Source organism: Mastomys coucha, unplaced genomic scaffold (assembly GCF_008632895.1).
Source record: "Mastomys coucha isolate ucsf_1 unplaced genomic scaffold, UCSF_Mcou_1 pScaffold18, whole genome shotgun sequence".
In the NCBI taxonomy this organism is placed as follows: Eukaryota; Metazoa; Chordata; class Mammalia; order Rodentia; family Muridae; genus Mastomys; species Mastomys coucha.
Genome location: NW_022196900.1, coordinates 59,626,830 through 59,642,070, shown reverse-complemented (window position 1 = coordinate 59,642,070; position 15,241 = coordinate 59,626,830). Strand labels below are relative to the sequence as shown.

Below are 15,241 nucleotides of genomic sequence, written 5' to 3'. Positions count from 1 at the left end.
AAGAAAAGAAAAGAAAGAAGGCTTAACAAGCTATGAGAAGCAAGCCAGTGAACAACATCCCTCCACAATCTCTGCTTCAGTTCCTGGCCCCAGGTTTCTGTCTTGAGTTCCAGCCCTAATTTCCATCAGTGATGGAGTGTGCCCTGAGAGTTGTAAGCTGAGTGAAAGCTTTCCTTCTGGAGTTGCCTTTGCTCATGGTGTTTTATCATAACAACAGAACTCCTGCTATGATGAACACTTTTCAATTAAGACAGCCAGAAGACCCCAGAGGGTGAAAGCAAAGGAAGGCATATACTTTCCACTCAGAGAATGCCAAGTATACCGTCAATGCCAAGCTAGGATTGCCCGTGTGTTAGGTGAGAGGGTAAATAGGAAGCACAAAAGCTGAACGTGGTTAACCTCTGAACCCTGTGCTGTTTTTAACTTGCTCTGGTCTCTTCTCCAATATCCTCGATAGCAGTAGTTCTAAAATTTCCTAGTACTGCAACCCTTTAATGCCATTCCTCATATTGTGGTGACTCCCAACCACAAAATTATGTTGCTGATACTCCATAACTGTAATTTTGCTATTGTTATAAATCATAATATAAGTATCTAATATTTAATATATCTGATATGCAACCCTCAACTGGGCTATGACCCACAGGTCCATAACCACTGCTTTATAGCCTTATCAAGTGCAGTCAGTAGAGAAGGCATGGTGGGTCTTGGGTATCTCCAAAGCCCACTTCCAGACAGTTGTTATGACTTGACCCATTGGAAACTCTCTGCAAAAGTCCCATGCACAAGCATGTCTTCATTTGATCAGTCAAATAATTTCACAGTGGCAATGTCCCACGACACTGGTTTGAGAAAAAAAAAGTTATATTTGTCAAAGGTAGCAATCCCAGCTAGGTGAAACACCAGCAGAGTCATAAATCTCAAAGGGTCATCTAAGTAAAAACATGTCCATTGACCTCTGAACCCTCTCACATAGGGAGAGAGGGACTTTGCACGAGAGGAGCTGTGTGTATACCCAGGAAAGCGAGCCTCTATTTCTTCTTTCTGCCACACTATGAAGCCCCACGACAGCAGAACATTAAGCAAAGGCACAAGCATCAACTGCTGGAATGCTAGGGGCAAGCAACACATTCATGGAGACCCTTGGCAAACAGTAGCAGAATCCCCGCTCTTAGGATCCTCTGGCTAATCACCTAGGGAGCATGCTCACAGGGCACTGACTTCTGTGGCTGCATCGTTAGAGAATGAAGCCTATAGAACAGATGACAATGACACCATGCAGCAGTGTCACAAGGGAAGCAAGCTGATACACAGAACAGCCACATTACATCACTTACACTATTTAAGTTTGTTTGTTTGTTTGTTTGTTTGTTTTTAAGACAAAGCAATGTTAGACTAGCTACTCTGAGAAAATGGCACAAGTTACTAAAATCAAGAATGAAACCAAGGATGCCATTACTAATGCCACAGAAATGAAAAGAACAACATGGGAATAATAATATGAACAACGATGTGCCAACAATCTGAAAAATCTAAACAGAAGGGACAAACTTCAAGGAAGACACAGACTATCCAAAGTGACTAGGAAGAAAAAAATTAAATAGATCCATAACAAGTAAAGAAGTTGAACTAGTAATTTAAAAACTTTTCAAATGGATTTCATGGTGTATTATATCAACATCTGCATGAATGAACAGAATTCCCTCGCAGGTTTCCAAGCAAAGAAATACTTCCCAATTCATTTGAAGAGCTTGGTATTAAGCTAATGTCATAACTATGCAAAGATATCGCAAGAAACTAGGCATTAATGCCCTTTATAAATATAGAAAGCAAAACCCTCAAGAAAATGCTAGCAAACAAAACAGAAGGGGCAAATGAGATGGCTCAGCAGTAAAGGTGTGTCATCACCAGGACCCACATGGTAGAGGAGGAGACCAAGTCCTGCACATTGTCCTCTGATTCCTATACGTGCCCCTCTCCAAAAACATAATTAAAAATCTTAAATACTTAAAAAGAATGTAGGAAAATGGAAACTAGTAACATATATAAGAGACTTATATATTGTGACCAAATGGAAAAGTATTCTGTGAATGAGAGTTTGATCAATCAATGAAATACAGCACACTAAGAGCAGAACTAACAAAATTGCACAATTGTCTCAATGGACACAAGAAGTCATCTGACAAAGCCCAGTATCTCTTCATTTCATCTCCACATAATGAAAACTATGCATGAAAAGAGGAATAAAGAGGCTCTATTTTCTTAGCCTGATACAGGGCATCAATATTTTACAAAAAACATGGCTAGCATCAAAATGGTGAAAAACTGAAAAGGAGAGGCTCTGTCACCTCATCACTTCTGCTCAACACAGTGTATGGTGAGTCCAGTTAAGGCCATTGGGTGAGAGATGGAAATAAAACGCATCCATGAGGAAGAGGAAGAAGCAACCCAGAATTGCAGGTATCATCTAATCGATGGAAAGTCTGAGGGAACACACACACACACACACACACACAGACATACATGCACATATATACAGACATATACACACAGATATACATAGACATGCATACACATACATAGACACAGAGAAACAGATACAGACACAAGGCACATATATAGACACACTTACTAGAGCGATGGAACAAGGTCAAGTCTATATTTCAGAAGGTCTATAGGAATGTAGAATCAGTTTATAGAAATGAACTGTTATCTTTAAAGAGCAAAATGAATAATCTGAAATTAATCCAATGCCATAGTATTAATACAAAAATAACTAAATACTTAGAAATACTTTTTTTTTCTAAAAGGGAAGGTAGACTTGTCCAATGGAGCTAAAAAGCTATGTGGGGAAATTAAATAAATGAAATGATACCATTGTGTTCACAGAACATAAGATTTAACATTGTTTACATGGGAATACTACCCAAATCAATTGAAAGACTGATAGATTCAATGTATTTATCAAAATCCCACATGGTTTTTGTGGGATTCATAAGATTAATTTTAAGATGCACCTGGAAATGGAAATACACAGAATACAGGGAAAGTATTCACTGAAAAAGGTCATTCCTGAAGATGTGATGGCTGAATCTTATTTATCAAGTTGGCAAAGTCTGGTTCCTAACGACTCAGTCCAGCACTAGAGCACCTATTACTGCCCTGACAGTGCTTACTGACTGACTGTAGGGTTGTCTGTGGCATCTGATGAGCCTGGCCCAGTAAGTTTTAGAGGCTATAATAGCAGAACCTGAGAATGGCAGTATGAACAACAGCTTGAGTTCATCTTAGTTTCACTCACTTGGCTAGTCCATAGTCACATAAGCCAATTTTCTGCAATACCTATCTATCTATCTATCTATCTATCTATCTATCTATCTATCTATCTATCTATCTATATCTATCTATGATCTATGTACTGTTTCTGTTATTTGCTGAAATACTTCTGAACTGAAACCAATACTGACTGGTTCAGAGAACTCATTTCCTGACTCCTAAACTCATTACAAACTTGTAGTAAAGTAGATTCCATGAAACTGACATAGGCAAGAAGCACATATCAATGGGGGCAGAATTCCAGAAATGAGCACATATATTTATTTCAGTTGGCTTTAAGAGAGGTCTGGCATAATATAAAGGGTAAAGAATTGCCTTTTCAACAAGAAAATAGTATTGGAATTATTGGAACAGATATGCAGAATGATTCTATACTCTTAACTGCACACTACATGCAAGAATCAACTCAAAATGGACCAAAAGCTAAATGTAAGATCTAAAACTAGGGGCTGGAGAGATGGGTCAGCTCTACCAGAGGATCTGAGTTCAGTTCCCAGCACCCACATGGCAGCTTACAGCTGTCTGTAAATCTAGTTCCAGGGAGCTATTACATTTCACACAGAAAACACCAATCAATGCTCATACAATAAAAATAAATTATTTTAAAATCTAATACTATATATTAATACTACAAGAAGAAAAGATACAAGAGAAATTTTTTTGTGAGCTTATGTTTTTCAAAGGTATAAACAAACAAGCCTGAGAGTGTATTATACTTTGTAAAGCGATTTTTAAAATGTACTTTAAAAACCACTACCATGAAAATCTGAGAATAATGTACTGGAGGCTAGGAACATCTTAAATCACACATCTGAGAAGAGTACACACACAGACTATATTAAATCACACATCTGAGAGGAGTACACACAGAGACTATATTAAAAAACTTGTAAACAATAAAAATAAAATAAAATTATCAAACAGTGTACAAAGAATTTGAACAGGTATTTCCCAAAGACTTACAAATATCCACTAAGTACATGAAAGATAAGTAATACCACTAGTCCTTAGGAAATGCAATCTAAAGCCCAGGCAAAACCACAGCCACTAAGATGGCTGAGTTAGGTAGTGGACGGTTAGATAGATGATTGGTAGATGGACTCATATATGATACATATAAAAATAGAGAGTTAGATGATTGGTAGATGGATTCATAGACGATACATATAAAAATAGAGACAGTTAGATAGATGATTGGTAGATGGATTCATAGACGATACATATAGAAATAGATAAAAATTTTAGAATGGAGACAAGTGTCAGAGAACATCAAATCCCTTTGTGTTAGTTGCTTGTTAGTAGTAAATGGCTGCGACTCCTTTTGGGAAATAGCTTTGCCACTCTGTCGAAATTTAAACACATGATCTTCATATGTCCCAATATGTCTTCCAGGTATGCACCAATAAATCTGAAAACACACATCCCCCAAATCCCTTGTACATGGCATTATGCTGAATGGGCAAAAGTCAGAAGCAACCCAAGTGTCCAACTGAGAAAAAATAAATAAAACATGATGTAACCACACAGTGGAATATTATTCAGTCGTAAAAACTATGGAGCACTGGATGCTATAATGTGGTTAAACCCCAAGCTCTTCTGCTAAAGTCATATAACCCTAACCCGAAAGCACAGATACCATGTAGTGGCAATGGGGGCTACATAACTCCGACCATGCTAATGCGGAGTTGTACACTTTAAGGTACTCAACAAACTGTTACTTAGGAAGAGAGGAGGGAAAACAGGAACCTATCCTGTGCCCACACTAAAACAAACAAACAGACAAGAAGTAAATTTAATTAGAGTAAAGAGTTCACATGGGTCCCTCTGTACCTTAAGACTCAGCACTCCAGGCTGGCACGGTATAAACAGAACCTTTTGTTTGTTTGTTTTGAGACAGGGTTTCTCTGTATAGCCCTGGCTGTCCTGGAACTCACTCTCACTCTGTAGACCAGGCTGGCCTCGAACACAGAAATCCGCCTGCCTCTGCCTCCCAAGTGCTGGGATTAAAGGCGTGCGCCATCACCGCCCGGCTTAAACAGAACCTTAAAAGTTGCTCATGAGGTCAACATGGTTCTGGCTTCACTTTTTCACCCAAGTTGAGAGCGATGGGCAGTGTGAAGGTTGTGAGTGTTGTGCTTCTGTGATGGCAGGAGGTACTGCTTTACAAACAGGAAGAACAATGGTGTCAGAATCCATTCAGTAAGAGAGAAAAGAAATCAGTCACCTGGCTACAGCTTAGCTCCTCTCAGCTTGGCTGTCATAATTTTTGCACACCAAACAGCATTTTGAGTATTACCAAGTATCCATGGTATCCGTTTTTCGTTATAGTCCGACCATTATTTGTAAAAGCTCTCATATTTTAGAAGAATATTCTTAGCCAGCATTTCACATGGCTGAACAAGATTTTGTAATCAATATTAAGAGATATCTGTTGAGCTGCGGGCCTCCCCACAATTAGAATGAGGATGCACTATCCCACAGAACCACAGAATACAAGCTAAGATGGAAAGTGGGTCTTTACAAGGGGCAAGTCAGAGCAACAATGTGGGTCTAGCACAGTGTAACTACTGCTGTCACAAATGTGGCCCATTTGGAGAACTTTGCAGGGAGAATGCCTTGGGAAGAGCAAGCTTAAGCTGAAGAAGTACATCCATGAGCCAATGAATGTCATCAAGTATTGGTAAGCCCCAGGAGGATACAGAAATCCTTCCTTGCAATGCTTAGGATGAGCCAATCCTACAGATGCCTTGATATTGGAATTCTAGCTTCCAGAGCTATGTATGTGATACTGTTTTAATGTCTCAGCTAGGCAACTTATATCACTCGGTTATAGACGACATATTCACTGTTATATAGAGGGCAAACCTAAAATGTTTATTACAAATATGCTCTGGGAAGCTGGCAGCAACCTCTTGCATTTTTTCTGTGTGTCTTGATTCCACCAGAAGTCACACCAAGTGGCTAATTTACAGTCTAGATATCTAAATACACTCTTGGATACTCAATGACACTTTTGCCCACATGCATCTATCTCTATACTTATGAGTAGCACATGACCTCATGATTCATTTTATACATGCTCAGGTGTTATATGCATTTAAGAATGATGTGGTTGATGAGATTATAAAATTGGTAGCATATTCTATAATTATTGGCTATCAGATATGATCCCATGTCTATGTTTGAACATGACATACAAAATTCTTACTCTGTCCATAAAATTAAGCCCTATGTGAAATAAGTCTATTTGGAACAATGAAGGAAAAGTAATTTTTTAGACTGAGTATAAAATCATACAGATTATAGGAACAGAATACCCAGCCACACAAAATAATGAATAAAATAGTAAATTATGATAGTCCAGGCTTTCAATTGTAGAAAGCTAGTCTTGCACACACATGTTTTAGGGGGCTATGAAGGTATATTTGTCAGTGCAGGTAGATAGAGCATCATTATCACTTGGCAGTTTTAATGGCTTGATTTATACCTTTTAAATCCTTAGACAGTATGAACCCTTCTTTATGCTCTTGCTCCAGAACCTGCACTGCCAGGGGTGGGCTAGGGTCTAGCAAAAATAGCAGAGCTAAAGCCTGAGGTTATAAACAGAGTCATGCAAAAATCTCAAACTTGCTCTGAGTCTCAGCCAAACAACCCTCCTAAAGCCTTTCTGTTTAAACCTGAATGACTGGTCACTCAGGAGGAAGGACTGGAGCCCTCCTGGCCTACAGGCTCCTGGCTCTCCCTGAGTCCCACCTCCTGCCTCTTCTGATGTTCTGGATGTGGGCGCCTTGGACGTTCATTTGATTTTATTTTGGTGACTCTGACTGCGCTACTTACAAGTATCTAGCAAACTGCATGCCACTTCTATTTTGGGCAAAAGCACAATTTCAAAAAATGCCATCCATATTATCCTTAATGCTGTGACATCCCTGTGGCTCTTATTTTGTTTATTTCTGATAGCTTCTGGGTTTGCCTGCTCACGGGACTCTGCGGGCACAGATGAGAACTACCACCCTGCCTTGGAGTTAGTATTAGGAACTCTTAGAGACAGAGTAAGTGTTGGTAGTTGAGAAAGGCGGCAATGACTTGGGTTTTTAAGGGAAAAAGAATAAAGAGTACTGGGATTGGGCCTATGGCTCAGCAGGCAAGAGGGTTTGCCATGCACACATGAGGGTCTGAGTTCAATTCTTCAGAAGCCGTATAAAATGTCAGCTATGGTTGGAGGTGTCTGCAACACCAGTACTGAGGGTTGGGGTAAAGGAGAATTGTTGGGACTTGCTGGTCACCAGCCTAACTCTAGGTTCAGTGAGAGACCCTGTCTCAAGGGAATAAAGCAGAGGCTGGTAGAGCAGGATATATTCTTCTGGCATCTGCACATGTGCTTGTACACACTAAGTAAAAAACAAAATCAAAATGCCAACTAGGAATTCCAAAATAATAGAGATTGAGCTGGAGAAGACCCCGTCAAGTTCCAAACTTGGGTTGAAGTTTTAGTTAAGTCAACATGGCTGACCTAAGCAAACATGGCAGCTATACATGGTGTGCTATTGCTGACTAAACCCAGTAGGCTCTCAGACAGCAAACGAGAAACACAAATGTCTGATGACAAGAGATTCCTTTAGCAGTGGTTCCATGTCTTTAGTGAATGTCAGACTCCCCTTCAGGTATATCAGTTCACAGAGCTGCTAGATTCTCTTTGTATAATATTAAACCACGTGATACTGGGTTCACCAGAAAAATGGCCATGGAGAAAAAGCTGACATACAGAAAGGAGGACACATCAGCATTTAAAATCCATAGGGATTACAAAGAAGGAACTTTCTCATGCAAAAGCAGCAGGCAGAAAGTCAATATCCCTGGGCAGAACAGTAAAAGGGAAGTCAGTGAACCACAAAAACCAGCCTGTGACCGGATTATCAGCCACATTAGAAACACAGATTAATATGAACAAATAACGGACCCGTGTGGGAAGTGGTTTTACAGCATGTAACAAAAGTTTTAATCTTTGTTTAAATAAGACTTCAAAAGAATTCCATATACAAAGGAACTGGTGAGACAACTTTTAAAAAAAGAAAAGAACAGTCAGTGTCAAGAGATGCAAGGGTGAGTGCCCAAACTCTGGACTTGTTCTGAGGTCAAGCCATAGTTCAGATCTGAGCAAGCAGAATGCAATGAACACTTGGCGATTTTAAAGACTCTTTCACAGTCACCTTTAACTGGCTGATGAAACAGCAGAGCAGTGTGGCTGAAGGCCAATGTTTATTTTTACCCAGTACCTATTTTATTAATGGGATTGTGGGCCACTGGGCCTCCAGGTACACAGCACTGCACTAAAATGTCCCACTCTGTAATTAAGTGGCGCAGAGGGGATTAGACCAAGCTAAGTGGCTGCTACTTTTCAACCTGGTGTGGTCCAAGCCAGGCATGCTGAGGCTTTCATGGCAGACTTGGTGAATTCTACCTCAGAAGTCTACAGAATATGGGGGTGGGGGTTCCCTGCCAAGCAAGAGTTTGAATAAATGGGTCTTTCTCTCCAAATAAAAATATACATAAAGAGAGAGAGAAAAAAAACCCTCCTCAAGTAGATGTTTCTTGAGTGAAAGATGAGAATCCCTCAGGCAGAATAATAAACGCATCAACAATAGCATCATTTAAAGAAATGGAATCCTTAGACTCCATTATCAAGGGACTTGGAAGGAATCTAACTTCTAGGGGACTCTCAATCCAAGATGGGGCTCTCCCTCCTCTTTGTGAGTTAGAACTTCAGCTGCTGAGTTCTTTGAAAGGAATAAAAAATAAAGCGATCAGCTAATGTTGCCCTGTGCAATAATTCAAAGCATCAGAAACGCTTGTAGAATGTAAAACAGACCCCGTTAGCAGGAGGAAAAAGTCCCTAAGCCAGCGTTCTATCATTTTTTGTTTGATTTGACCAAATCCGCTGTTGCCACTAACTGTTAGATTCATTTAAAAATAGTAAATGTAGGAAGAGCTTTGCTTTGATCAGTCAGATTCATGATTGCCAGGCGGGAGATTACTGCCAGGGCTAGTCTCCTGTGGGGCTTCACATCAGAGAGAAGGCAACGGCAACGGCATCTGGAAACACAGTGTTCTGGCCCAAGCACAGGACAGCATTGCCTCTGCCCAGAAATCTACAGAGAAATGCTTAGAAACGACAGAGCGTGGAGATGTGGGGTACTTACGAGGATCCTGGGCTTGCAGTCGGAGGAGGCCCTAAAGAAACGAGAGAACAACAAAAGAAACAGTCTGGGTAACTGGAGGCGGAGGGAGAGTGTATCCACCAACAGCAATGGAGGTTTGCCACCCTTGGTGGTTTTTCTTGGATTCACTGTTTTGCTCTTTGTCCCCCTCACCCACCTCTGTGAATCAAAGAATAGCAGTGAGAACATGCCCATCTCCCACAGCACAGGGATTAAAAAAAAAATACTCAGACCAATGCAGAGCACCAGTCTTAGAGTATCCCCTACCCGTCCAGGAGGCTTAGTGACTGCATATGGGAAGGTTAAAAACATTTCCAGCCTCTCTGGGCAAGGGGTTCTCTTGTGCTGAGAACTAGATGCCACAAGGCACTGGAAGTGACATCAGAGAGAAGTGGTCTCTAGTCCTCATCTGCTGTTTTAGAATTAGGTCGCTCTAACTATAATAATTCCCTACTGGGTGGGTTACCTATTAGACACTAAATACAATGGCAGGAAAATAAATGTGAGTCTCAATAAATGTCCTCATGAACTCTGGTGGTCCCGATACACTGCACCAACGGCCTGTGGCTAAACCAGTCGAAGGCTGCTTACCAAATTTGACAAACAGGACTCCAGTGGTAGAAACCACTTTCTTGCCATTTGTTGCCACGCACTGGAAGTAACCAGTGTCTGTGGTGTCAAGGTTTCTAATCCTCAGCCGAGAGCCATAGTTGGTGGCCCGGAAGGAGATTCTACGAGGTTCTTGGACCACAGGTGCATCATTCTTGAACCAGCGGATACTGGGGGGTGGATTCCCAGATACTTTGCAGTGCAGTTCTGCAGTCTGCCCCAGGGAGGTTGTGATGTTATTCATCGGTTCATCAAGGGTTAAGTAAGAATCTGTGGACAAGAAAAGAAGAGGCAATGAGAGGGGGACACCTCTTTCCAGGGTGTCACTAGGGCCACAGTGAGATGGACCAGTACACGGACATAGACAAAGAATAGACAAGTGGCTGCACTTACTGAGATCTTATGGCTACTAATATACCCTACAGAGCCTGATGCTGGGACAGAAGAGCGTGGCTGACCAGAGTATAAGACCCAAGTGTTCACCTGAGTGCAATCCACTCATGGATAGCCAGCCATACTCTCTCAGACAAGGAAAGGCAACTTTTTGAGGTTTATATTATAAACATATTACAAAATTAGTACATGTTTCTTACTGAAAATAATAATATGGAAAAAAAGAAGAGAAAATAGAGACAAAGACCCCAAAAAAATCAGTTTAATTAGGTTCTTTCCACCTCTCAATGATACATTTACAACCTCTGGCAAACATGTTTGTTTATCTTGGATAAGAAAGAAAGAATCAAACTGTGGAAAAAAAAACAAGAAAAACACAATTATTTCCATACCACACCACACCACATGAGATCAGAAAGTGTACCCCAAACCTTCTTATTGATAGTATAAAGCTCATAGGGACCAGATCACTACCAGACAAAGGAATAACAGGCACTTTTTTTTTCTTTCTTTTTTTTTAAAGTTTTCCCAGACAGGGTTTCTCTTTGTAGCCCTGGCTGTCCTGGAACTCATTCTGTAGACCAGGCTGGACTTGAACTCAGAAATCCACCTGCCTCTACCTCCCAAGTGCTGGGATTAAAGGCATGCGCCACCACTGCCTGGCAGGCACTTTCATAATATCTCTCAAGTGAGCCAAAACAAGCCATGCTGTGTAATCCACTCTCCATCCATCCATCCATCCATCCATCCATCCACCCACCCATCCATCATTCATTCATCTGCCACCTACCTATCTAATCTGTCCATCACATATCAATTCAGCATGTAATTGTACCTGAAACTAAATTTGCTTTCTGTGTAACAGAACTGAAACAGTCCCACAAGTGCTGACAAATGTGTACCCCTGTGTAACTAATGTCCTATCCAGAGAGGAGAACATCAACACCCCAGAAACTGTTCCCAAATCCTTTGTAGTTGGTCCCAGCTCCCAAACCTTGCCTCCCACCCCTCCCCCAGGCAACCACTGTTCTGATTTCTATCATCATAGAAACAATCTTGCTGATGCCAGACTTTCACATAAGGTGGAACGATAATGCTATTACATTTGCATCTGGCTTCTTTTGTGATGTGTTACATTAAAATTTGGAGTGGAATAAGTTTTCTTTAAGCTTGCTCTTCAATAGTGTTTAGAAAACAATAAATAGTGTTTAGGAAACAATAAATATTGTAAAATTCAGTTACAGATAATACATCGATTTTAAATTTTAAGTTCAATATTTGAAGTTCATTGATATGACTTTTCTTAGGTTTCACTTGCCATTCTGGAGCAGCTTATTCCCTGACGGGCATTTTCTCTTCTTTCAGTCCTTCCCTAGCATTATAGGATTCTGTTCTCTGAACATAAGAGCCATTGCCATCTTCATTAGAGCAGCATGATTACCCACAAGAGAGCTCAAAGCTTAGAGTCAAAGAAGGGAGTGAAGAGGATCCTTAGACCCTCACCTGAGATTCCAGCCACCTCTTGATATACCATGGTTAAGCCTTGACACAGGGCCCTGGCTGAATGTGTAAGTTTAAATTACTGCCTATGGCCAGTAGCTACTTCTATGTTGGATACCACAGAACACAGTAAATTTGTTGAGTTTAATGGAATTTTATTGGGAAATAACGTTTTGTTTCTTGAGATTATTTAACTGGATAATTTAATTACCCAAAAAGCCTATAAAAGAGACTCATAAAAATAAATGATTATTTTTCTAAAAGTTTGCACAGGAAGATTGGGGTGGCTCATGCTGCTAAAGTCTCTGCCGCCTCACAGGGCCATAGCGCCCACCTGAATGACTTTCTATCACATATGTGTTAGGACAAAGTGCACCATTTGCTCTTGCTCCAACCATATACCTTTCATCTCAAGCTGGCAATACTCTCTCCAATGGGATCAGGAGTCCATCAGGAACTGTGCTAGAGTCTTTTTTATGTGCATAATCTGATCTCTATCTTGGATCATGTTTCTCTAAGCTGACTATAAGTTATGTATCTATCGATTTATCCATCATTGGCTCATGGGTGTGACTGCAGCTGGGTATAGGCACATGTGTTTCTAAGATGTTTGAGAGATGCCCAGAAGGTAGAAAGGACTAATTAACATCTCCATGGGGTACCGTGACTTAACACCCTCAGTGGATTATGATACACTCTTTATAGACAGAAACTTGGAAAAGCAACCCTACGATTCATATAAGCCTAGCAGCTGATATTCTACTAGGTTCTGGAATTTGATTGGCTGGGTTTGAATCTTCAGGTGTTCACTCTGCTCCCATGCTTATCTGTATAACCTAGGGCAAGATACTTAAGCTCTTTGTATGTTAGTATGACTAACTAAAAAATGAAATAGTAAATAGGATCCCACCTGGGAAATCTGTTAAAGAAGATTAAAATTAAGCTGAGTGACACAAGTGTAGTTCTTAAGTCAGGGTTTGCTGAAACCCAAGAATCAAAATGTTAACTTGTGGTGTTGTCCTGGGTTCTATGACAGTGACTTCGGGGAGATGATTTTCTCAGATCTTCCCTTCCTCTACCTCTCCTAGTCCTGTAATGCCTGGGTATGAAGTAGGGAAGGCATATTAATCACAGTTCACATTGAAGAAGAAGTATGAACCAGAGGGTAGCTAACGAGCCTCTGTTCATACACTTGGCTTTTCAATGTACCAGCAGTCATGGCCTTCAAGTCTCAGGCTTAGTCAACACTACATGAAGTCCAATGGTAGCAGACACAAACTGTAGTAAAGTCTGCATGCCAAGGATTTGCTGCAGTGTGCCCCCCCAATCTCTTCAAGGAAGGAACATGATCACCCCCTTCCTGGGGAGAAATCTAGAGTCACAGAAGTCAATTGACTTGCCCAAGGTTTATTGCCATACTGGGCACAAGTCCTATCCCTCTATCTTCCCCATTTATCCCTTCTACTCCATGATCTGCACAGACAGCAGAACCCACTGAGGCTGGACACACACATTCGTGGCTGGCCAGGCCCTTCCTCAGCTCCAGGTAGAACTGTCTGGGAAGGGGTCTGGTTTCAGTTATCAGTTTTCTGGGAAGCCATGCTTATGTCTGACTGTTCTACATGCTATTTGGTAATAGATCTATCTATAATAGATCACCTCTCCATGAAAGCATGAGAGGGCCACATCATGTGGTCAGTGCTTCACCAGAGAGACCAAAAGAACCTAAATGCATCCCTATGTTCACTAATCGGATAAGATATAGTTTTGTTTATGACGGTGTAGCTGCTTCACCTAAGGCATAAAGCTGGCAAATGCTTTGTAACTCAGATCAGCCAAGAATAGAAGTGTCAGAATGGGGGTCTCAATCAAGCAACAAAGACACTCTATCACACATGAAATGATAAAGCATGTTGCACCCCTCTATCTTTCTTTATGTGTGTGTGTGTTTATGGTTGTGTGTGTTTGCGTGCAAAAGTGGACCCTGTCTCAGCACATGGGTTTCACAAATCAAACTTGGGTCATCTGGCTTGCTAGCAGGTACCTTTAGCCACTGGACCATCTCACCAGCCCTCCCTCTGACTCTCTTAATAAGCCCTCTCTGTGGTCTATTTTCTTCCAAGAACTTTCTGCGGCTTCATGTGTCATGCTAGGTGACTAACTCTGGGCTATGCACACCATGCTTGAGGTGACTGCTGCAGGCTATTTGCAAGTAGCTGGAGGAGAAGTTGCTAAGACCATAGGATCAAAGGCTAGTTCTACCACTAACAGCCATGAGGACTGAGTTGTCATGGGAACAGAATAACCTCTTCAGAGATTTGATTTTCTTATCTATTATCTGGTCCCTTAGAGTTTCCTCTACTTGAGGAGATGTATGTTTCCATAGGATAGACACAGAGCCAATGCTGAATTTGAGTACCAGGCAACATCACTTGGCTTCTATACCTTTCCCTGTGTTGTAGCACTTTGGTGGCTGGAGCCAGTGCCTCTGACAATGTATGCTCGGGCAATGGGACGTGTCTTATTCTTTCCCCTTCTTCCCTAGACTGGCAATGCTGAGATGGCAGGTGAGTAGAAGGTAGTTGTGGCTGGTCTTGAGAGAGGAAAAAAAAATCCATTTCCATTAACTCCACCTCTATCTCTGTGCTTCTGAGCAAACTTGGGCAATGAGAACAGTGGTGGTACACCATAGTAGCTTACACTTACCTGGCACTTACTGTCCTGGCAGACATTGTTATGAGCATTCTACTCATGAGACATTTAAGACACAGAGAGATAAGAGAGTTGTCCATGACCACAAGACAGCAAGCAAAAGTTAAGATTTAAAACACATGATTTCAGATCTAAAGTGCATGCCCTAGGGCAGAAGGTCTCACCCAGAGGATTTAGGGGTGGGGTAGGAATGAGAAATGGGTTTGATCATAAAATGTATTCACCTGTAAAATAAAATAATAAAACCAGAAAATTCAAAGCTCTTTTTCTCAGGATCCTTACATACTATTCAGAATACTGAGGACTCCAAAGAATTTTTTTTTCCTTTTTTGCAATTTGTTTAATTTGTTAAAAACTAAAATAACCAAAAATTAGCATAAATGTCTTTTTAAATTAATTAATTAATTTATTTATTAGATATTTTCATTATTTACATGTAAATTTCTCCTTTCCCAGTTTCCCCTCCAAAAAAC

General features: G+C 40.8%; 1 protein-coding gene across 1 annotated transcript in view; it reads right to left on the bottom strand.

The window, feature by feature from the left end:
• Ror1 (receptor tyrosine kinase like orphan receptor 1) overlaps nucleotides 1-15,241 on the bottom strand; it is a 357,307-nt gene that overhangs the window by 100,847 nt on the left and 241,219 nt on the right. Inside the window, exons 3-4 of the mRNA XM_031377942.1 lie at nucleotides 10,146-10,433; nucleotides 9,537-9,567 (exon numbers count right to left, since the gene is read on the bottom strand). Of these exons, the coding sequence (XP_031233802.1) occupies nucleotides 9,537-9,567; nucleotides 10,146-10,433 (319 nt within the window). The remainder of the gene's footprint in view (nucleotides 1-9,536; nucleotides 9,568-10,145; nucleotides 10,434-15,241) is intronic.